This window comes from Chelonoidis abingdonii, chromosome 6, assembly GCF_003597395.2.
Source record: "Chelonoidis abingdonii isolate Lonesome George chromosome 6, CheloAbing_2.0, whole genome shotgun sequence".
Lineage (NCBI taxonomy): Eukaryota > Metazoa > Chordata > Testudines > Testudinidae > Chelonoidis > Chelonoidis abingdonii.
Window position 1 is genome coordinate 91,337,115 of NC_133774.1, and position 20,939 is coordinate 91,358,053.

General features: G+C 40.0%; 1 protein-coding gene across 3 annotated transcripts in view; it reads right to left on the reverse strand.

The window, feature by feature from the left end:
* The window catches only part of DAPK1 (death associated protein kinase 1), a 145,667-nt gene that overhangs the window by 53,310 nt on the left and 71,418 nt on the right, over positions 1 to 20,939 (reverse strand). For all 3 annotated transcript variants that reach the window (XM_032802867.2, XM_075067235.1, XM_075067236.1), the window contains 7 exons: positions 17,511 to 17,732; positions 4,949 to 5,087; positions 3,315 to 3,444; positions 2,963 to 3,011; positions 2,847 to 2,873; positions 2,218 to 2,370; positions 2,024 to 2,069 (listed from right to left, as the gene is read on the reverse strand). In XM_032802867.2, the coding sequence (XP_032658758.1) occupies positions 2,024 to 2,069; positions 2,218 to 2,370; positions 2,847 to 2,873; positions 2,963 to 3,011; positions 3,315 to 3,444; positions 4,949 to 5,087; positions 17,511 to 17,732 (766 nt within the window). The remainder of the gene's footprint in view (positions 1 to 2,023; positions 2,070 to 2,217; positions 2,371 to 2,846; positions 2,874 to 2,962; positions 3,012 to 3,314; positions 3,445 to 4,948; positions 5,088 to 17,510; positions 17,733 to 20,939) is intronic.

The following is a 20,939-nucleotide window of genomic DNA, read 5'->3' on the forward strand; positions in this document are numbered from 1 at the left end:
ACTGTGGTGGTATTATACCCAATATCCCAGTGGTTGGAGCACTCTCCGGCTTTTTGGGAGACTCAGGTTTCAATCCCTACTCTGAAGCAGGGATTTGAACCCAGGACTCCCTGAACTATACAGTATTCTGAGGTGTCTGTCTCACAATCTCTCCTGCTGAAGCTGTTTCACATTAAATTAAATATTTCTTTGGGACGTGAGGCGAGAATGACTCAGTCTGGTAGTTAGGACACTCGGCTGGGAGACACCCACATTCCAGTCCCTGCTCCAATGAATACTTAATTTATACAAAGTAGAATATCTTAATAGGAGACACTGAGAAACACCCTTCCCCACAACAGTTAATACTTTAGTGATTAGGGCACTCACCTGGGATGGGTGAGACCTGAATTCAAGTCCCTACACCAGAATGGGGATTCAAACCTGCATCTTCCACATCCTAGGTATAAAGGAGGCAACACCACTACCTTGTGTTTGTGAACAACTCTTTGTGAATCTAGCCCTTTATTGCCAAAATTCCTTTTCTTTATTAAATTAAAAGGGTCAAATGCCCAAAATGGAAACAAAATGTTTAGTTTCAGGTTGAACAAAAAGTTTTGTTCAATCCCAAACTATTTTGTTTTGAAACTGCCAGGGACTTGAAAAAAATGGTTATTTGCACAGCTCTAACTCTAGTGAAAAAAATCGGTACTAAACCAACAGTTGATGTGTAGTTATACTCTGAAGAGACTTTGTAAGAACATCTCAGAGAGGTTCCATAATTCTGGTTCAATGATTTCCAGATGAAATGCATATAGTGAACAAGAAGAGATTTTTCCCCCTCCCCTAACTACCAGCCTTGCAAACTAAACCAAGTAACTTGAGAGCCAAGCTGCCTCTTGTACATCATCATGACCCATAATAAAAGTTCTGCAAGCCAGAATAAGTTCTTAGTGACATTTCCATCATTCCACTGCTTTTACTGACTTTGCATAGATATAAACTGACTGGAACTTAAGCATTATTCTATTGATTGTGCATAAGGAGGAACAGAATTCAGCTCACTTCCAGTTAGGAGTGCTGGCTCTGCAGGGCTTAGAGTAGTATGCACTTATTTTGTCCCTCTTTATTTAGTTCACAAAAGGAAGTTCCGTCCTGTCTGCTTATGCAGGGAACAGATCTAGTGAACAAAGTGCAATTTTTACTCATCCTTCAGAGCACAACTGCATTTTACTAATACCTAACAGATTATTATACAGCAGTGTGCTGGATGAGGCTCCCAAGAGCTCCTTGTTGTAATTATGGTACCATTAAATGGAAGTGAATGTTGGGGGATGATTGATGCAGTTAGGTCCTCTCTGGATACTGCTAAATCAAGTCTTCCAGAGATGACAAGAAAGGAACAATTTTATTTTAAATTTTTCAAAATCACACTCTTAGAAATGGGCCATATTGCACCAAGTGACCTGTATTATCAAAAAAGGCCAGAGGCCCTATTCTCCCACTTGTGACCTAGCTATCCCTCTCCCCTGTGGAAAAGATGATACCATATCCTAGAAAACCCTACTCAAGCCAAATATTAATTGGGAAAGAAGTGGATCAGTCCCAGCAGTTCCCTTCTCAGCCCAATTAGGGGGCAAGGAAGAGACATGGCCCTCCTTAACTCAGTCATCATTTAGCCACACTTAAATAGAGATTTGAAAAGAAGGTTAGGAAGATGGGGAAACTGGATTTGATTCAGAAAATGTATCTTTGTTGGTACACTCTTTCCTGAGCATTTGTCTCTCCCTGACCAAGCATAAGTGTCATCTGAATAATGTGCTACAGTACTTGCTCATCACTACCGTGTACAGAACGTAACTTAATTAAGTCTATAGCCAATATGCAGCAGCCTTCAAATTAGCTTTGCAAACAGAAATATTTATTAAGTGAGAACACCACTTTATGCTTTCTAGTTTTCATGAAGTAGTTGAATAAGCACAAGTATACATACCACAGATTGATAAACAAAAGTGAATATAAAGTGAATTCCTTATACACTAACCTTGATCCAGGGATGCTGCAAGCTATCTAGAATTGTCATTCTCTTCCTTTAAATGGGAGAAAAAAATACTCCTTTTACTTTGTTGACTCTAGCAGAACATATTTAATTAACGAGCACAAACACAGAATACAAATTAAACCATGATATGTAATTCAGGATGCCACAGCACAAATATAGGAAGAGAAGTAACTCACTTTGGATCCTTAACTAGAAGTCTTCTTATAAAATCTTTAGCTAGGGCACTGGTATTACTGAAGAATTCCTCCTCAAAGTCATAATTCACAGCAGATACATTTGCTAATGTTTCTTGTTTTGTTTCTCCAAGAAATGGTGATGCACCACTTAGGCTGTTAAAAGTAAGATTGGACACAGTACATATTATATGCTACATGCCATTTCATCCCTGCAAGATCTGACAAGGAAGTGCAAAAAAGAGTGGCTTTCTGCTTTTAGTGTTCAGACATATCTTAAAGATGACCTGGTCTTACAAAGATGAAAGCTGTGATTTAACTTCAGAGAATTAAGATTAACGTCACTTTGGAACACTGCCTAATCATCCAAACAAGGCTTCCATTCCACTATCTCAGCACTGACTCTTAGCTATTATTTTAACAATTATGCTATAGCTTCTTTGATGATTCAACTTCAATTAGGTGAAAATCATGTATAATCAATGCAGTTTAGTTAAGTGGCCATATGCTATGCATATGTCTTATTGACATCAAAAATACACCACATAACTGAAAGCCAAAAGGACAGAATCAGAATATAATGTTAGAAAAAAAATGTTCCCAAAGAATGATTTATGGATTTTGATACTTACAGAATGTAAGTTATTACTCCGATGCTCCTGGAGAGAAAGAGAGAGGGAAAGATTCAGAACAGTAATATAATAGATAATAATGACAGCTACCACCTCAGAATGGTTCATTAACTTACCACATATCTGCCTCAAGACCAAGGGGTTCATAGTTTACTATTTCAGGAGCTAAGAGAGAATGAATAGTATGTGAAGTATATAAGCATAACAAAGAAGCAAAGAGCAGTTTTATTTAATTCTGACACCTTAAAAACACTGATTTATAACCTGCAATATCATTATAACAGAAAATCTTTTACAATGATACAACCAAGTTACTGAAGAGGAATATGGTGTACTTTACAAAATCTCAAAAATTTCATTTACTGCATACAAATTCTGTAAATCATAGCTAAGTTGAGACATGCCATATGCACAGTTTCATAGGGTTAAGGAAAAGAAAACGATATATAAGGCATAACCTGTACTCACCAACAAACTCTGGTGTTCCAAAGATATTTTTAAACTCATTTCCAAAGTCAATTTTGTGTGCTAAGCCAAAGTCAATAATCTTAATGCGGGGCTTTGGTACATTTCTATCCAGCAGCATTATGTTTTCAGGCTTTCAAAACAAAAAACAACAAAAAAGATTTCATAATTTGCACAGGCTACAAGGAAAAGGCACTTAAGTATGTGTTTTAGTCTCTTGGCCTTGTCTTAAAACTACACATGTTCCCTACAGAAGCCACATTAACTAAAACATGCTAATCCATGTTAAAATTCTGAAGTGAAATCCTGGCTCCATTGAAGTCAATGGCACAATGCTCATTGATTTCAGTGGTGATAGGATTTTACCTTTAGTGCAGACACTGCAGTTGTAGGTTCAACAAGTGTTAGCTAGTTGAGGTAAACCCTAGGCGCTCCTCTACCTGGGACGGCTAACATGTTAAAACTACAACTTCCTTTGATATATTAGGATTTTAACATGTGTTAGCTAGCACATGTTAAAAATTCATCTTTGTTTCCATAGTGTAGACATGGCCATTATCTTCAGGAGGACTTCAGCACCTCTTTAAATACCTTCCTTGAATTGAGATGCCTTCCTGATTTGGGGCCTATATACCTCCACAACGCCCAATCAAGAAGAAATATCAAAATGCTCAACACATGAAAACACTGATGGCTATGAAAAGAGAAAACTAGTAAAATGATATTAAAAAGAATTCAAAATATTAATGGAGTTCATATATGCAAAAATACATATACATTTCTCTTCTCACTGACAGATTGATCTGAAACTGCCTTTTCACTTTTTGGAAATTGCTACCTGCTTCACAATCATCCTTGACAGTAAACAATTTTGTTGTCTTGTTTCAGTTTAAAGAAATGCAGATCTTTTGAGTGAAAGTATTAGATGCATGGAATGGAAACACAGCCAGAAGAATTTTCAGCTCAGAATGTTGCATCAAAATTAGAGTACGGAAAAATTTGTTGGAAACTTTTTTTTAATTAGCAAAAATGCAAATTTGACATAAAAATGTTTTGCAAATGGGTGTCAGTTTTGCCCAATTGTTCATGTAGAAAAAAAAACATTTTTGGGGAAAAAAAGTCAAAACATTTTGTGTCAACTTTTTTTTTTAATTTGAAATGACCTTTTATTTTGAAATTTCCTTACATTTTATTTTAAAATAATAAAAAATTGCTTGAAATTTAAATGAGATGTTTTCTTCCACCTCAAATGATTTGTTGTTCTGATTTTTCAGAATTGCCAGGGAACTGAAAAATTGATTATTTGCACAGCGCTAATCAATGCCACATCCACACTACATACAATTCCTAACCTGACATAGGTTTCAAGATCATTCTTGAAAACTGTTTCCAGGACCATAGTTTTGTTGGTAACTGCCAGTCTGTGTAAACGGGGGGAAAGCATTTTTTGCTTTTTAAATAAAAGACTACTGAAAACAATTACTTTTGAGCTGTGTTCTCCCTTATCTATATAGGCTGGCAATCACATTTTCAGGATGTGATCTGTGTTACAAATGGAAATTTTTTTTTTTACTAGCGTAATCGGGACTTTAAGGGGGTTGCTTACAGTACCCCAAATTTTTATCTGTCCAACATACCTTGAGATCAAAATGGGCAATTTGCAGAGTGTGAAGATAGTAAACACCATTAAGGATTTGTTTGAGAAATTCTGTGGCCTCCTCCTCAGTCAGAGATTCCTTTTCAGCTAAAAAATCAAAGAGCTCCCCACCTGCAACACTGAGAGAAGAGGTGAGGGGGTTATTGGCAAGAACATTTTAACTTATTGATTTTTGTAGCTTAACTGTTCTCACAGCCATCTTATAAAGCATCCGACAGCTCTTAATGACATTCATATCAAAATAGAACATGACAATTTGTATGATTTTATACCTATAAAATCAGTAAGACTTTTTTCCCTTCTCCTGAGAATACAGTGGATAGATTTTAACATGAACTGTGCTGGTTTATATAGCTTAAATTAAAATACCCCATACATGTGTACACATCTTCATAGAAGTTAAAATTCAGTGTTAAGTGAAGAAAATATACTCCTCTACCCCATACAACGCAATCCAATATAACACAAATTCGGATACAAAGCAGTAAAGCAGTGCTCTAGGGGGGCTGGGCTATGCACGCCAGCGGATCAAAGCAAGTTCGATATAACGCAGTAAGATTTTTTGGCTCCCGAGGACAGCATTATATCGGGGTAGAGGTGTACTTGAACACAGATAACAGCTGGAATAGATAGAAAACTAAAGTATGTTTTAGAATACACTAGCAGCAAAATGCTAGGTAGAATAAGAGATGATTTTTAGGATTAGTTCAAGATCAGGGTTTATTCAATCTGCAGTTAGCAGCAGCCCCAGCATGCTTTATTTGTGCTCAGAGCATTTCAAAACACATTCCAATCCTTGATTTAATCTAGTGCCTTAATCATTCATATTAAAACTGCACTCAAAACATGCCAAGTACTTTCTACAGAGGAAGAGACAGTTCCTGTCCTCAAGGGCATACCATCTGAAGTGAGTGTTTAGGTATGTGGGCAGAACGAAGACAAAGGTCAGAAAGGATGTATAGGAAACAGCAGCAAGATCTGGACACCGCTTGAAACTGAGGCCATGTCTATACGACGCGCCGTATCGGCGCGTTACAATCGATTGCTCGGGGATCGATATATCGCGTCTCATCTAGACGCGATATATCGATCCCTGAGCACGCTTACATCGATTCCGGAACTCCACCAAAACCAACGGAGTTCCGGAATCGACATGGCGAGCCGCACACATCGATCCCGCGCAGTGAAGACGGGTGAGTAGATCAATTTTAGATAATCGATTTCAGCTACACTATTCTCGTAGCTGAAATTGCGTATCTAAAATCGATTTTCGCGCGTCGTGTAGACCTGGCCTGAGGGAAGAGGGAAAGTAAGGAATTGAAGATAATCCCTTTGTCATTTGAGGTAGGAGCCTGATCAACATGGATCAATGGTGATGTGCTCAGTGACTGAGAAGGGAGAGGCAAGATACGGACTTGAATTCTGTTTACTTACTAAGGTATCTGAACACTATTTTAAAAGTTTCCAAATTTTTCTCACTTTGGATTAAAACTGAGAACATTGGTTTATTTGGTCACCTCCTGAATCTTAAAAATCAAGTTGTTAACTAGAAGTATACTGGAACCATCAAAAGTTCCTTTATTTTTCACTCCTTCACACAGTGATTTTCAACAGTCTGAAATTCAGAATTACAGCTATTAATTCTGTCCACTAGCGCTATCTTAAAATTTGATCATGATTTGAAGTTTTGATAATTAAAAATAGGATTAATATACAACAGCAGCTTTGTAATCAGCGTAAGTCTTTGAAAATACATTTGACTTGTTCTGTTAGGTCTGTTTTTATGAGACAACTTTCAGCATTGTAATGTAAATTTCATATAAAGTATATTTTAATATATTCTTACTGCTTACATAAAGATGGGTGGAAAAAACATTTTTTAAGTGATATTTTCTTCCTAATAACAATTATAATAAAGAATAACGGTAACTATAATAATTAAATACAAAAATTAGAGACTATGAGGGAAAGGTTTAACTCCTTGTTAGTACAGCAGTATAAAAATGAAATACCTACAAATTAAACATGGCTCACTAGCCACCTGAGTACAATCCTACTCCAACCCCCTGGGTATAGTCAGGAGGCTAGCCTGATCCACTGCGTGTGGTGCTGCAGCCATACTGCTATTTTTAGCTTGCTAGCTTAAGCACAGCTAGTATATGTCTGCCTACTCACGCTAAGAAGTGCCTTCCCAGCTGTAGTGGAAATGTACCCATAATCTTCTGTCATAAATATGAGGGAAATATTCAGGAACACACTAACAATGTTTGCTTGCATTGGAGTACCACTTGGTCTACTCAACAGTCTCATCTTACTCCCACTGACAACACAAGGAAAACAAACCTCCTTTGCAATCACATACTTCCAACTTATTTCTACTGGTATTTTAATGATACCTATAGCTGCATAACTTACCGTTATTCCTACAGATGGCTGTGAAACTGATCAATTGCACAGTTTCATTTGGGGTAACATAAGATGCCATCCGAAAGTGTACTTCTGTTCAAGACTCCACGTATGTATGGGCTTTATAACTAGAGCTGAGTGAAACTGAAAAAACTACAAAATTTCATGGCAAAATGGTTCGCCATTGTGCAATTTCACACCCTCAAAATTTAGACTCTGAAATTTCAGGAGACTGGGCTGTCTTTAGGGGACTGCAGCATGTGAAAAAAGCCATACTTACTAGAAATATTATTGCGAATTGTTAATTGCAGGAGGTAGCCACATGGTCGTGGGCCTATCCTGGAAAGGTAGCATGGTTTAGTTGATTGAGAAGAGGACTGGAAACCAGGAACTGCTGAGTGCTAGTCTTACCTATCTGACAATGACTAGCTTCAGCAATATTTTTGATATAATTAATTATTTCAGTAAATCTCTCAACACTAACTTGAGTTAAATAAAATTTTCCCCTATTTTTATACCAATCTGGAAATTGAGGTCTACAGAGGTTAAAGGCCAGATTTTTAAAGGTATTTAGGTGTCTAGAGATGCAGATAGGTGCCTAATGAGAATTCCTAAATTGCCTAGGTTCCTGACCGACACTGAAACAGGTGAGCCAGGCACCTAAGTGCTTTCAAAAATCCCACTAGGTGCCTACCTGCATCTCTATGTGCCTAATCACCTTTGCAAAACTGGCCCTAAATGATTTAGCCAGCCCCACTACAAGGCGGTGTCAGAACGAGGATTAAATCTCAGGCTGCCTGAATCACGATAACAGGGCTAGCTATACCTTTGACCCCCTTCTGGTCTCTCTGAGTGCACTCTCAGTTATTAGACCTTTTGCCTATATCTGTCCTGGAGTGGAAACCTTCAATTCTCCCTCTCCTAGACTTATTCTTGGTCTCCAGACCCCTAGGTATCAACCATGATTTCTCAGCAGATCCAACTGGACTTGGCACCTGCCAGACTTCCCAACAGGAGCTGCACCTAGCAGTTAATACAGTAAAACAAAAGCATCTATATGCTCATCTACCTAACTTAAGACCTCTCCACGAAAGCTTAGTAAGGCCCAACTGCTTCATACCCCCTTCTGCAGGACCTCGGTCAGCCTGGTCCTCTTAAGAGTGACTTTTTAAACTGTTAACATCTTTCTGATCTTTTAGACACTCAACCTTTGCAAAACAGCTGTGTAATTTTGACTCTAGCTGGAGAGTAGCATTTCACAGCTGACTAGCTCAGCACTGGTTCTTAGCCCCCTTGAAATGTTTACCAGGAACGTACTCATTTAGGGTCACTGTGTTGCCTTTCTGCTAGCTTCCTAACAGCCTTATTATTATACTAAAGCACAGAAAAGCCTAGAGTGCATGCCAATAACCCAATATAGCTATACAGTAACTATTCCCAACCAGGTCTCACACATATTCAAATTACAAATCAACCCCACCTCCTTCACAGCTCCACTCCCAGTTCCATACCTAATTCACTAGACTGGGGTGCCCAACCTACCATACACAGCCCACCAGAGTATTTCATAAGGCCTGCAGCCTGCTTCAACACAATATACAAATGGCCATTTCATTAGTGTATTGTCATCATGTTTACCTCATTTTGGTTTATACAAGTGTGTAAACAGACTACACTGTAAATAGAGACAACCTATCTAAATACATATGAAACAAACTGAACTTATAACACAAATCAATATAGGTGACTTTAAATCTTATGAAAATATGCAGAATCTGTTTGGTCCACATGAGGTTGTGCTTAGGTTTATGTGGCCCTCCTGTGTAATAAGGCTGGGCACTACTGCACTAGACCACAATGTCCCCTGCATTAGTCAGAATCTGTGTCTCATTCATCCTATTAGTAAAATTCTGACTGCTAGTACTGTGCTTGAGCCACACAATAATAGCTCATCAGGTATATATGTGTAGGAACTGTAGTGGTATGCTAAATAAATCAAGCACATTCTAGCCTATGCTCAACTTTAAAGGTGAAACTAAACAGTGTCAAAAGTCCCATTGCAATTCTTCAGCACATGACCCAGCCCACTAAAGCACTTAAGTACGTGCTTAACTTCAAGCATGTGAGTAGTCACAATGAAGTCAGGAGGTGGAGGGCAACATAGCACACCATCATCTAAAACTGACCTCCCCACTTCCTCTTCCAGATTCCTTACAAATCAAGCTGGTTGGTTTTAGCTTCATTACAATGCCTTAGCATGCACCATGTTGAGCTGAAGCCAGTTGACATGATTTAGAAGAACTGAAAGGTAAAGAAAAAAGGTTTGCTTTGAAGTTGCCATATGATTAATGTCCCTATTAGCTCACTAAACTGGACCATTTAGCACATTTTGCTCAAGCAGATGGAAATTTGAGATTTTATTTTTAGTTCACCTTTAAGTAAGAAGAATTGCTGTAAGAATGCACAGGAGTTCATGAAACTAGAGCTCAACAGCATGACAATAACCAATGACTGGATAAAAAATGCTGCCTGAAGGTAGTACAGATAATCTGTTTATCAGGCACTGTATTCTGTCTTTTTTATACAGACTCTCAGAGCTTCTGTACATGGTATTTACACATGCCTAAATATATTCTCTGCTCATTTTCTCTTTTTTTCTAGCTGCTGATTGAAGTTACTGGATAAATTCAGTGTTGATCATCTGTGAGCTAACAACTCTGATTAGCAGAATGAGAGAGTGACCACTATCCAGCAGACTCTACAAAATGACCATTCAGATTAACAGAGTAACTAAACTAAATTCAAGTCACATCTAAATTACATAACTGTTAAAATAGACTACAAAATCTTCACCTTTACAGTTGCTCTAACACAATGACTTTCCTTGAAGGACTATATCTTTCCTCATTCCTCCGTAAAACCTTTCAGTTTACACATAATACAAGAATACGCAGAGCATATTATGAAAGCAGAACACACTAGCTGCAGTTATGTATTTCTATGCATTCCTGTAATGCAGTGTTTCATGGTTTGGTATCATATTATATCCAAGCACCATATCATTTTTATATTAACCCTGCATTCTAGAATGTTTTGTGCAACCATTTTCACATGTTCATAGCAAAGTCAATATCTGCTTCTTACTTTGTGTTTTCCCATGATTTGTGTGAATAAAATTAGTTAACAGTAACTGGGCTATTATAAGAGATATTTCTATAAACATTTCTTAGTGCAAGCACAACCTGACCTTCCAACAGAATATTAAAAGTGAACTGTATAGAAGTGTTTACATGAGGCTCCCTGTGGGAAAGGAACTGTATTACATCACTGGAGAACCAATTACAATGGAAAATGTTTTTACACGTTATCAGGCCTCCTTAACTATGACATGGGACTAATCACCAGCTCTCACAGGATATCATTATGGATCCTAAACATGGAGCTTAGAACCAATTAACTTCAAAACTAGTGGTATCAACTCCTAATGTCTAAGCCATGTGCCATGCTGCTCATACTCAAAAATGAATTACATAATTAAAAGGATCATCTGAGGATTTTTGGTATGATGAAAAATAAATATATTTGAAGAAACTTTAATTTTAAGCCTAGAGCTTTAAAAAACAATCAAAGCTGCTTGAATTGGAAATGGGGAGTGAATCAGGAAAGTTAGAAAAAATTCTTAAGTTGGCTGGGGCATTTGTTCAGGAGACTCAATTTGACAATTTTTCTGGAATCGTGTTAATCTAGAGATACGTCAGTGTTAGAAAAGGAGTTCTGACCCAACAGATTTCCTTTAGTTTGTTCCGTCAGCCTGTCTGATGGCATGAATGTTTCCTCTATGCTGTCTATAGTTGGAGAAGTCTCAGGTAACTCCTTGCTTCATTTTAGAATGGAAATCTTCATCCCAACACTATGACAAAATATCTCTACCTCTGCTTTATTGTACCTTCTAGATTCCTACATTGACTATTTCAGAGCACCTTTCTTGTGTTGTGCTGCTGTCAAGATAAAAAGCCCCTTCCTTTGATGAGACAGAAAGATTAATGATGTACCAGAAAGTAAAAAGGTTACAGTTTAAACAGCATTTTGAAGAAAAAATAGGAATTCATTGTTTTTGTTAAGTAACGCAGCAATTCCATTATAAAGTAGCATTGGTCCCTGTTGTTCTTGTGTTTAGCTCACAACAGCGATTAAGTGCGCTCGACTAGTTGTGTCCTACAGATATTTACTTAACACACACACATACTCCAGCTAATAAAGTTGCCACTTAACAGCAACTACATACACAACCAAACAGCCAAGGTCCAAAAAACACACCTGAACTGTACACCTGTGTTATCAATCACAGTTGTCACACTCCCTCAGATCAGGTGTATTAACATACAATGCAGGTCAGCAATTCCAGATGCTTCCCACAACCTGCAAACATTAACTCACAATAGGGATGCAAGAGTTCTACCGTTTTAATTCTTTCAAAGTTAGATACAAAGCCACTCAAAAGTGCACTCTGGCTTAATAAAAACCTCATGACTTTTTTTTAAAGCTTCATCTAAGGCCGAGACAAGACTAGTACCATGAGGTTGTCTTTCTGATGAACTAGATGAGCTAGGTGAACTTCAGGATGCTGGCTGTAAGTTAATTCCTTACCTCTCATGATTAGTGAAACAGGAAATATAATGGGTCCACTACTAGTTGAGACTGCTAACTCCTCAAGTAAGCAGTTAGTGAAATCATCAGCAATCCTGAACATTGCATTTTTGATTCTGCACTTTTTAGGATAAGTAACCGAAATAATGCTAAGGAGGTGACAACTTTCTCTCAGTTCAAGGGGGAGAGTTTTATATGAAATCAGAAGTTCATGTATATGAAAAAAGTAGCTACGTCACTAAAGTCACCTGATTCCCCAACTTTTCAAATTTCAGTTATCCAAATTCAGATGTCCCACAGAAGACCAGCATAAGAAATTATTTCTCTCATCTTTAAAATAAATGTTCATACTTCAGATTTTTCATTTCATCCTATTCAAGTTTGAAATTTGCTATAAAAACATCTAGGAGCTAATTTAATATTTTTAACTTGGAAACCATCTAAGATATGTTCTCCCCATCATCAGAGGGCAAAACATTTCTGCAGGAAAAGAGGAAGGAATGCATTATTTTATCACTAACTTTGCAGTGAAAGAGTCCTTGCCCCCAAAGAGCTTCCAATCTAAATAGAGAAATCAGATAGAGCGTGGGAAGGAAAACAGAGGCACCGAGAAACAAAGTGATGCATCCAAGGTCAGTGGAGAGGTGTCCAGGTATCCAGTGTCCTGGCAACTGAGGTGCAGCAGCTGGGGAGGAAGAGAACTGGACACAAAACTCTGAGCAGAAACTGGCTTAGCTACCTGAGTGACAGGGAAAGAAGAGCAGGCAGTTAACATTAGATTAGAGGAGGAGGAGCAGGAGGACAGTTTCAGTTCGTGCATCAAACACAGGTATTTCTTGTAAGATTAACGGATGATGGGGGCTAGAGGCCAGAAATTTTAGTAGTGTTCCCACTTGAGAAAATGTTTGCAGTCAATCATGAAAAAATTGATCCAAAAGTTTTAAAAAATTAAACAGGATGACAGAATGAAACGAAACATTGCAGATTGGAAGATCCTCAAACAGATTTCTGATGGTGGTGAACATAGGTGCTGCAACTAGGAGTGCGGGGAGTGCTGCAGCACCCCCAGGCTTGAAGTGGTTTCCATTACATCTAGGATTTACAGTTTGGTTCAATGGCTCTCAGCACCCCCACTATACAAATTGTTCCAGCAACCCTGTCAGTGAATAAGAACTGAATCTTGTACTGAAAAACATTTGCTTTAAAAAAGGTTTCTGCAATACTATCTTGGAATTTTAATCCAGGTCAGCTTCATTATATGAAAATCAAGAACAGTCTACTCAAGGCTGACAGAAATGTATGTTCAAAACAATGTTTTGAGAGGACAATGCCCATAAATTTCTCTCTAGAAAATACAGCACTAGCATAAGCATAAGTATTTTATTTAATCTTTTGCTGACATACAACTGAACTGAGGGGACGGAATGCTGGAATTAGCCCCTCTACAGTCTATTGCCTGTGTTAAAGAAATAGCTGATGTACAGTGCACAAGAATTATTTTAAAAGGGTACATCTTATTTATAAAGGAGCTTATATGCAATATTGCAATCCATTAGCTGAACCAAGAGGTGAAAATCAAAGTTAATAGGCATCAGAAAGGCCTCCTTGAGAATGCATGTTAACAGTTATTGACAGCAACTAAAAAGATGTCTGTACTGACATGCCTCCAGTGTATACCCAAGTTACATAAAGAATACAAATCAGAAATACTGATTTGTTGAAGTGCAGTGATGAGACAATATTTGCTTACTAATTTGAATTAGTGTTCCAGCTATTAAGAGATCACAACTAAACAAAAAAATTCTGCAGAAGATATGGGCAGTGTTTTGTGGCTTCTTTTTTGATTAAGGAATAATTTGAGTTAAAAGTAAAAACAGAAGATCACTTTAAAAATGTTGGCAACAAATGTAACTTTACCGTGTCAATGCAGACATTAAATAGTTTTTGTGAGATTACACCAGATATACAGTATTCTGGCTCATCCCACAGCAATAGCTGAAGATCTGTGTAAAAGGAAAAGGATAGTTTCTGGAAGGTGGATTAGATGCAGAGAGAAAACACAGTCAAACTGCCGATTAACGGGTAAAAATTACCTTAGGGTGGATAGAGACAGGACAGAAGGCAAGTTCTTTGATAACAGCCGTTTCAGTTTTGTTACTGGACTAGTTGTTTAAGCATAAACAATGTTAAAGGAGTCTATCCCTAAGAATAGGAATATCACAACATTAAAGATGTATTTACATATGAGTATACTTCCATTTATCCAAATCTTTCAGACTACTGGGTGTTCAGATAAAACAGACGAGCTATTAATATAGGGCTACATGTGGGACTACAAGTGCCTTTACTCACAGTCAGAGCGCATCCTGCTTTTAGAGTTGACACTGCACTGATCTGCACCTCCAGTGCTCCCTTTTGCTGCTTCCATTATGCTGTACTGACTTATCCTTTGTCTTTGTGTTCTGTGACTTAGTCCTCTGGTCAAGACACTTGTCCCGTCTTGTCCCTTTCCAGGATACCAAGTATCCAAAGAAATCACCAACTTTGCCCTCAGTTCTCCCGTAGGACTTCTCCCACAAGAGCTTATCTCCTTCTCCAGGTCCCTCACAAAAGGCTGTCTTGCTCCCTGTGATTTTTCTCTTTGCAGGAGAATCCTGCCTTCTCTGCAGTCTCTCCCCACAATGGAGTTCCCTCAGGAGATTTACAAACCCAGGGTATCTAATGGCTCCTCATTTACCTCCACCCCTTCTGTCTAGAAAGGAATCAGTCAATCACCCCACAGGTAGAGCATCTCTCTAATTGGGTTTTTCCCCCGCTTCTTCTGCAGGTGATGGAGGTTCATCCCATCACAGGTAAACAATATGGATTTGGATAACTAGGATTTTTGACTAACTGGAATTATGCAGTATTTAAAAGTCTTCCCATCATGACATTAAAAACTTCCATCTATTTACACTATCAATTGCTTTTCATAATATTGTAGTGATATGGCTAATTACTACCTCTTGCTCTCACAGCAATTACTCTATTCAATTATTAAAGGGATTGCTATCATTTCATCTTCTCAATTTTATTCCTGTAATTAAATAATTATATGAACTTTGTGATATCACAATGAATTCAATGTCAGACAGCTTTCTGAACCATCAAGGCCAAATAGTAATTTCTAACGAGGGAAGTGAAAAAGCATCCCTGAATGAAACAATAAGGGGTTTTCTAGGTAAGCAAAATATTAATTAACTACTGGTAACTTAGTTGAGGGCTGGCTAGTTCCCTGTGTTCAACACTATCAATGTTATGACATATTCTTCTGAGAGGTCAGTACACCTCTACCCCAATATAACGCAACCCGATATAACACGAATTCAGATATAACGCGGTAAAACAGTGCTCCGGGGAGGCAGGGCTGCGTGCTGTGGTGGATCAAAGCAAGTTCAATATAACACAGTTTCACCTATAACGTAGTAAGATTTTTTGGCTCCCAAGGACAGCATTATAGTTTTTTTTCCTGACTAAGAAGAAAGTGTGCTTCCTGCAAGCTCACCACCCCCATTATCTCCTCCATCACCCAGGTTTTACTCAGAAGCCTGCAATCCAAGTACTGATCTGACCTCACCCTGCTTAGACTACAAGACTGAATGAGATCAAAATATGGAAGAAGGTAATTTTAAGGATAATTAAGGTTATATTACATATATATTGTATCGGTAGAAAAATTATCTTTCTGGATCTAATGTTAACTTTTTATGTAATTACACGAGTTTTCTGAAACATTACTTAAGTGTATTAATATAAAAATTTAAGAAACTATAAACAAAAGCAATACTGTATTTTGAGCCTTATATGGTCTGTTATAATCCTATTAGTAAAAGAAGGATTTGTAATGGTTAGATACTATATATAAAAACCAAATGACTTCACATTGAAAATATCTTAGGAACTGGGAGAAGTAAAACCAACTAGATTTTGCATACACACTTGGGAGTCTTATGTCTTGCACTAGCAGATTGGACATTTAAACTCCAAGTGTTAACAAATGAATCTGTAGAACTATTTATATTGAGTAGAGCTTAACAATAACTAGGGAGAGGAATCAAAGTTGTCATAAATTCCAAAGGGTATAAAGTATAATGATATGGAAGTGAGTGGCCTTAGTTAATGCTAAAGTCCTTTTGTTCAACATGTTGCTCAGACATGTGAGAAGAGGACTTTAGCATCAATTAACACCGCTCAAAGGAATACTGGACACATTTATACTCCAGCAGGTGTTTCATCCTTGGCCCCACGTAACACTATTAAACTGCACAAACCACTAGTTCCCAACCTTTTGTACATATTGGTGGCCTGTTATGGCCCAAGAAATAGGCTATGGAGGGGGTTGAGAGCCCCCAGAGAGGGGAAGACCCTGGAGGGGAGATAACGCAGTCCACCCCACACTTACCTGTAGTGGTGGCTCCTGTTCCATGAGGCTGACTTGGCTCGGACGTTGCAACATGGTGTATGGGATTGCAGTGCTGCTCAGTTTTGGCCTTGGCCCTCTGATGGGGGGTTGGGGGCCAAATTTGTGAGAACAGTGTTGCACCCTGATGCATGGGGTTGCTGCATCACTCATTCCAATTTGGCCTGGCTGGCTCCCCACTATCATGTATGGGTGGCTGGGCCAAATCTGAGCAGTGCTGTGACCCAATGCACCAGACAGGTCACAATACCCACAGCAGGGAGCCAAGCCCAGCCAACCCCATGGGACCAGAGCTGCAGGAGCCACCCTTTGAAACATCCTTGGGATTGAATTTTGTGTCACAACCCAGGTGTTAAAATAGTTAGAGGATGTGATAAGTGACATCGTTGGAAATAACAAGTCAGAAAAAATAAGTCATAGTACATTCACTCTGCACTGATGCAGCATTTAAGGGGTTCTGGAATAAGGGACGGATTGGTAGATTTACTATTAGCATTGGAAGATCTTCAAGAAGTTTTATCATGCAAAATATTTGTAGAAACGAAGATCTAAATTTTTTCATTCTTCTCTTCCTTAATTATCAATGCAGCGTAGACAGGCAGCACAGATTAAATCAGCTAAGATGATAAATACCAGACAGATAAGTAGAGGCATGGTAAACAATCGTATGTAGGACAGCCGTAGTGGGTATTTACCCAAGAAAGCTCATGCTCCAAAACGTGTTAGTCTATAAGGTGTCACAGGATTCTCTGCTACTATAATCATAGTGACTAAACTAGAAAGTGGAAAGACCTACACTGGATCTATTGAACTATGACTCCACCTCTGGATTCTGGGCAATCTATTTCACCAGGAATGAACTACTATGAGTTGCAAGTCTAACCTGGAATAAAGAGCTCTCAAAACACCAAGACTCACCCGCATTTATACAGGAAGTTCATTAAGTCATTACCACTCTCACAGAAAGCCCCTACTTCCCAAATATAAAGACAATCTCCACCATACCCCAAGCCCCATAAGAGCTACTTACAGTTCCAGAATAAGAATAACATCTGTTTTGTTCTCATAAACATCATGCAGTGTGATCACATTGGGGTGCTGAATCTCTTTCAGGATGTTAACTTCTCGCTCAATGTCTTCTCTACTCACTCCCCGTCGGCTGGATTTTGTTCTCCGTTTCTTGATGAATTTCGCAGCATACTGTAGACCAGTGCTCTTCTCACGACATTTTTTCACTACAGCAAACTGCCCACTAAAAGAAGCAGGAAGAGAAGGGGGAAAATCTGATTCTAGGAATTGTAAAATTAGGGACAGTTTATATTTACTACTGCTGGAGGAAATTATTGTTGCTTTGAACTAACAAGTCAGCAAAAATGCATCATTGCTTTTTTGCACAATCTAGCACAACACACAAACAAAGCTACAGGCGGTAAGGAAGGAGGTGTTAAAATATTTCTGACATCTCACATACAGACTCAGGCCTGGTCTACACTATGTGTTTAAATCGATTTAAAGAGTGTTAAATCGATTTAACGCTGTACCCGTCCACACTACAACGTCCTTTATATCAATATAAAGGGCTCTTTAAATCGATTTCTGTACTCCGTGCGCTGTCCACACGTAGGCACGTTAATTACGATGGGTGCGTCCATGGTCCAAGCTAGCGTCGATTTCTGGAAGGTCGGTGCACTGTGGGTTAGCCGTTCCGTTAGCTATCCATAGTTCCCTCAGTCTCCCCCGCCTTGAATTCTGGGTTGAGAGCCCAGTGCCTGATGGGGCAGAAAGTCATTGTCGCGTGGTCTGGGTACAGCCTCCCCTCCTTTGTGAAAGCAGCAACAACCATTTCGCGCTTTTTCCCTGGGTGAACTGACAACACCATAGCACAGAGCATGGGACCCTGCTGAGATTCATAACAGCTTCGTGAATCGTTGTCAACACCTCGGCACTCTGGCTGCCTATGCTGAACCATGAACTGCAAAGGCAGGAGGAGAGGCAGGCGGGCAGCTACGGCAGCGCAGCGGCGAAGCGCATGAGACATGGACACTGAATTCTCTCTCTAACCGGGCCCCTGCGTTTTGGAGCTCGTGCTGGAATATGGGGCAGGTTCCCTCCCAACTTTCCATTTGAAACGAGCCGATTTTGGCGGCGGGAAACAAGCCAGACTGGTGGGACTGCATAGTTTCGCAGTGTGGGACAATTCCCAGTGGCTGCAAAACTTTCCGCAGCGTAAGAGTACTTGCTCTTTGAACTTTGTGACATGCTTCCCCTGCCCTGAAACGCCATAATACTAAGATGAGAGCAGCCCTCACAATGAGAAGCGAGTGGCAATAGCCCTCGAAGCTTTGCAACGCCAGACAGCTACCGTGTAGTTGGGAATCAGTTTGGAGTGTGGCAAATCTCACTGTGGGGGTTGGCTGTGAGTCAAGTAGCCAAAGCAATTGTTAAGCTGCTGCTATGAAAGGTTGTGACTCTTGGAAACGTGCAGGGGATAAGGATGGCTTTGCTGCAATGATTCCCTAACTGGGGGGGCACATAGATGGAACCCATATCCTAACTTGGCCCTAGAAGAGCGCCAGGGCAACCCAGTACGTAAACCGCAAGGGGTACTTTCATGGTGCTGCAAGTCACTGGGGATCACAAGGGAGTTTCACCAACATCCACGTGGGATGCCAGGAAAGGTTCATGACGCTCGCGTCTTCAAGAAGCACTACTCTGGTTTAAACGGCTGCAGCCAAGGTATTACTTGCCCAGACCAGAAAATTACCGTTTGGGGATTGTTGAAATGCCTGTCGTTATCTCTGGCTGAGGGGGACCCAGCTATCCTTGATGCCATGGCTCATGAATGCCATAACACAGGCACCTGGACGGTTGGTCAGGAGCTGTTCAAGCTACAGGCTCAGAGCAAGTGCAGTATGGGGTAGAATGTGGATTTGGCCATTTAAAATGGCGCTGGCGAACTTACTACTCGCTCAGACTCAGCCAAACCAATGTCCCATTTGTATGCTGCTTGCTGTGTGCTCCACAATCTCTGTGAGAGTAAGGGGGAGACGACTTTATGGGCGGGGTGGGGAGGCTGACGCAAATTCACTGGCCGCTGAGTATGAGCAGACAGAGACACAGGGCAATTAGAAGAGCACACAGGAGGCGGTGCATCATCAAGAAGCACTTGAAAACCGATTTCGGCAACGGCCAGGGGTACGGTGTAGACTGCTGTTTTGTTTCCCCTTGATGACCCTCCCCCTGAATTGACTCAATTCCCTGTAAGAATCCGATCCTTCACCTTTACTTCAGCTTGCTAAGGAAATAAAGTCAGTATAAGTTTAAAATCATGTATCTTTCTTAAAAGTCATTCCTCCTGTTAAGCAACCGCACCCTCCCGCTTTGGATGTATTCTTTTATTAAAGTAATTACTAAAAGAGGCAGAGAATTATCAAGGTAATCCTGCCTCTGTGGCTTTGGGAGGGGTAGGAAGAGAAGGAAGGCCATTAAAGCTCATTCAACGTAATGACAGCCTTTTGCTTGACTGTCCAGGGGGGTGGAGTGTGACGGGTGACAGAAAGCCTTCCCCCACTGCGTCTTACACGTCTGGGTGAGGGAGATAATGGAATGCGTGGCGCAGCTTTGAGGGTGTTGAACAGGGCGCAGTGGCACTCTGTAAGCCCGCTGCTCTTCCTGAGATCCACCATGGTGGAGGATATCAGTTGGCACGCAGCAGCTCAGCGTAGCCCAACACCAAACACACACCCAGCATCCGATGACTTCCTGCCTAACACCTCTCATTTCTCGAAGCGTCTCTTCCTATCCCGCGTTCACTGGCATCCTTCCTGACATTTGCCACAAATCGCTTCCAACTCATTCTGATGAGCTCTGTCATGGTGTTACTTCCATGATTTCTGAGACAATTTCTCTCGTGTTTATCCTTCCTCCGACTTATCTGAGCTAGCCTTCGGGATGGCGTAGGGAGGCCGGACAACTGTGCAGCTGGATGGGGGAGGAAAAGAGGGAGAGAAGTATGAAAAAGATACATTTACAGAAACAAATGCTTGTACTCTGTCACAGTGAATAACCACTATCACCCTTACATCGCACATGGTGATTTCCTACAAGGTCGCAATTTTGCATCGTTTTATATTGAGTGCCTGTGTCTCTGGGTGTTGCAGATCTCACAGACGCAGGTCCAGGCGTCCCAAATTAACGCTTCCATGGCGGCCATGGTAAGGCTTTCTGTTTGACTTCTCCAGCGTTCATATACACAGTGATCTATGATGCCTTGTTCCTGTTAAGAGGAACCAGCAAACCCAAACCCCCTCTTTCCCCTCCTCCCCCCCCACCACATGGCTGCTATCATGTAAGATCACTGATAATGATCTTGGTGGTACCTGGGAAGATTCCTGCTCACCAAACGCTGAGAACTCGGCGCTATCATTCCCTCCCTCTCCCCTGCCTTTGCTATCGAGCC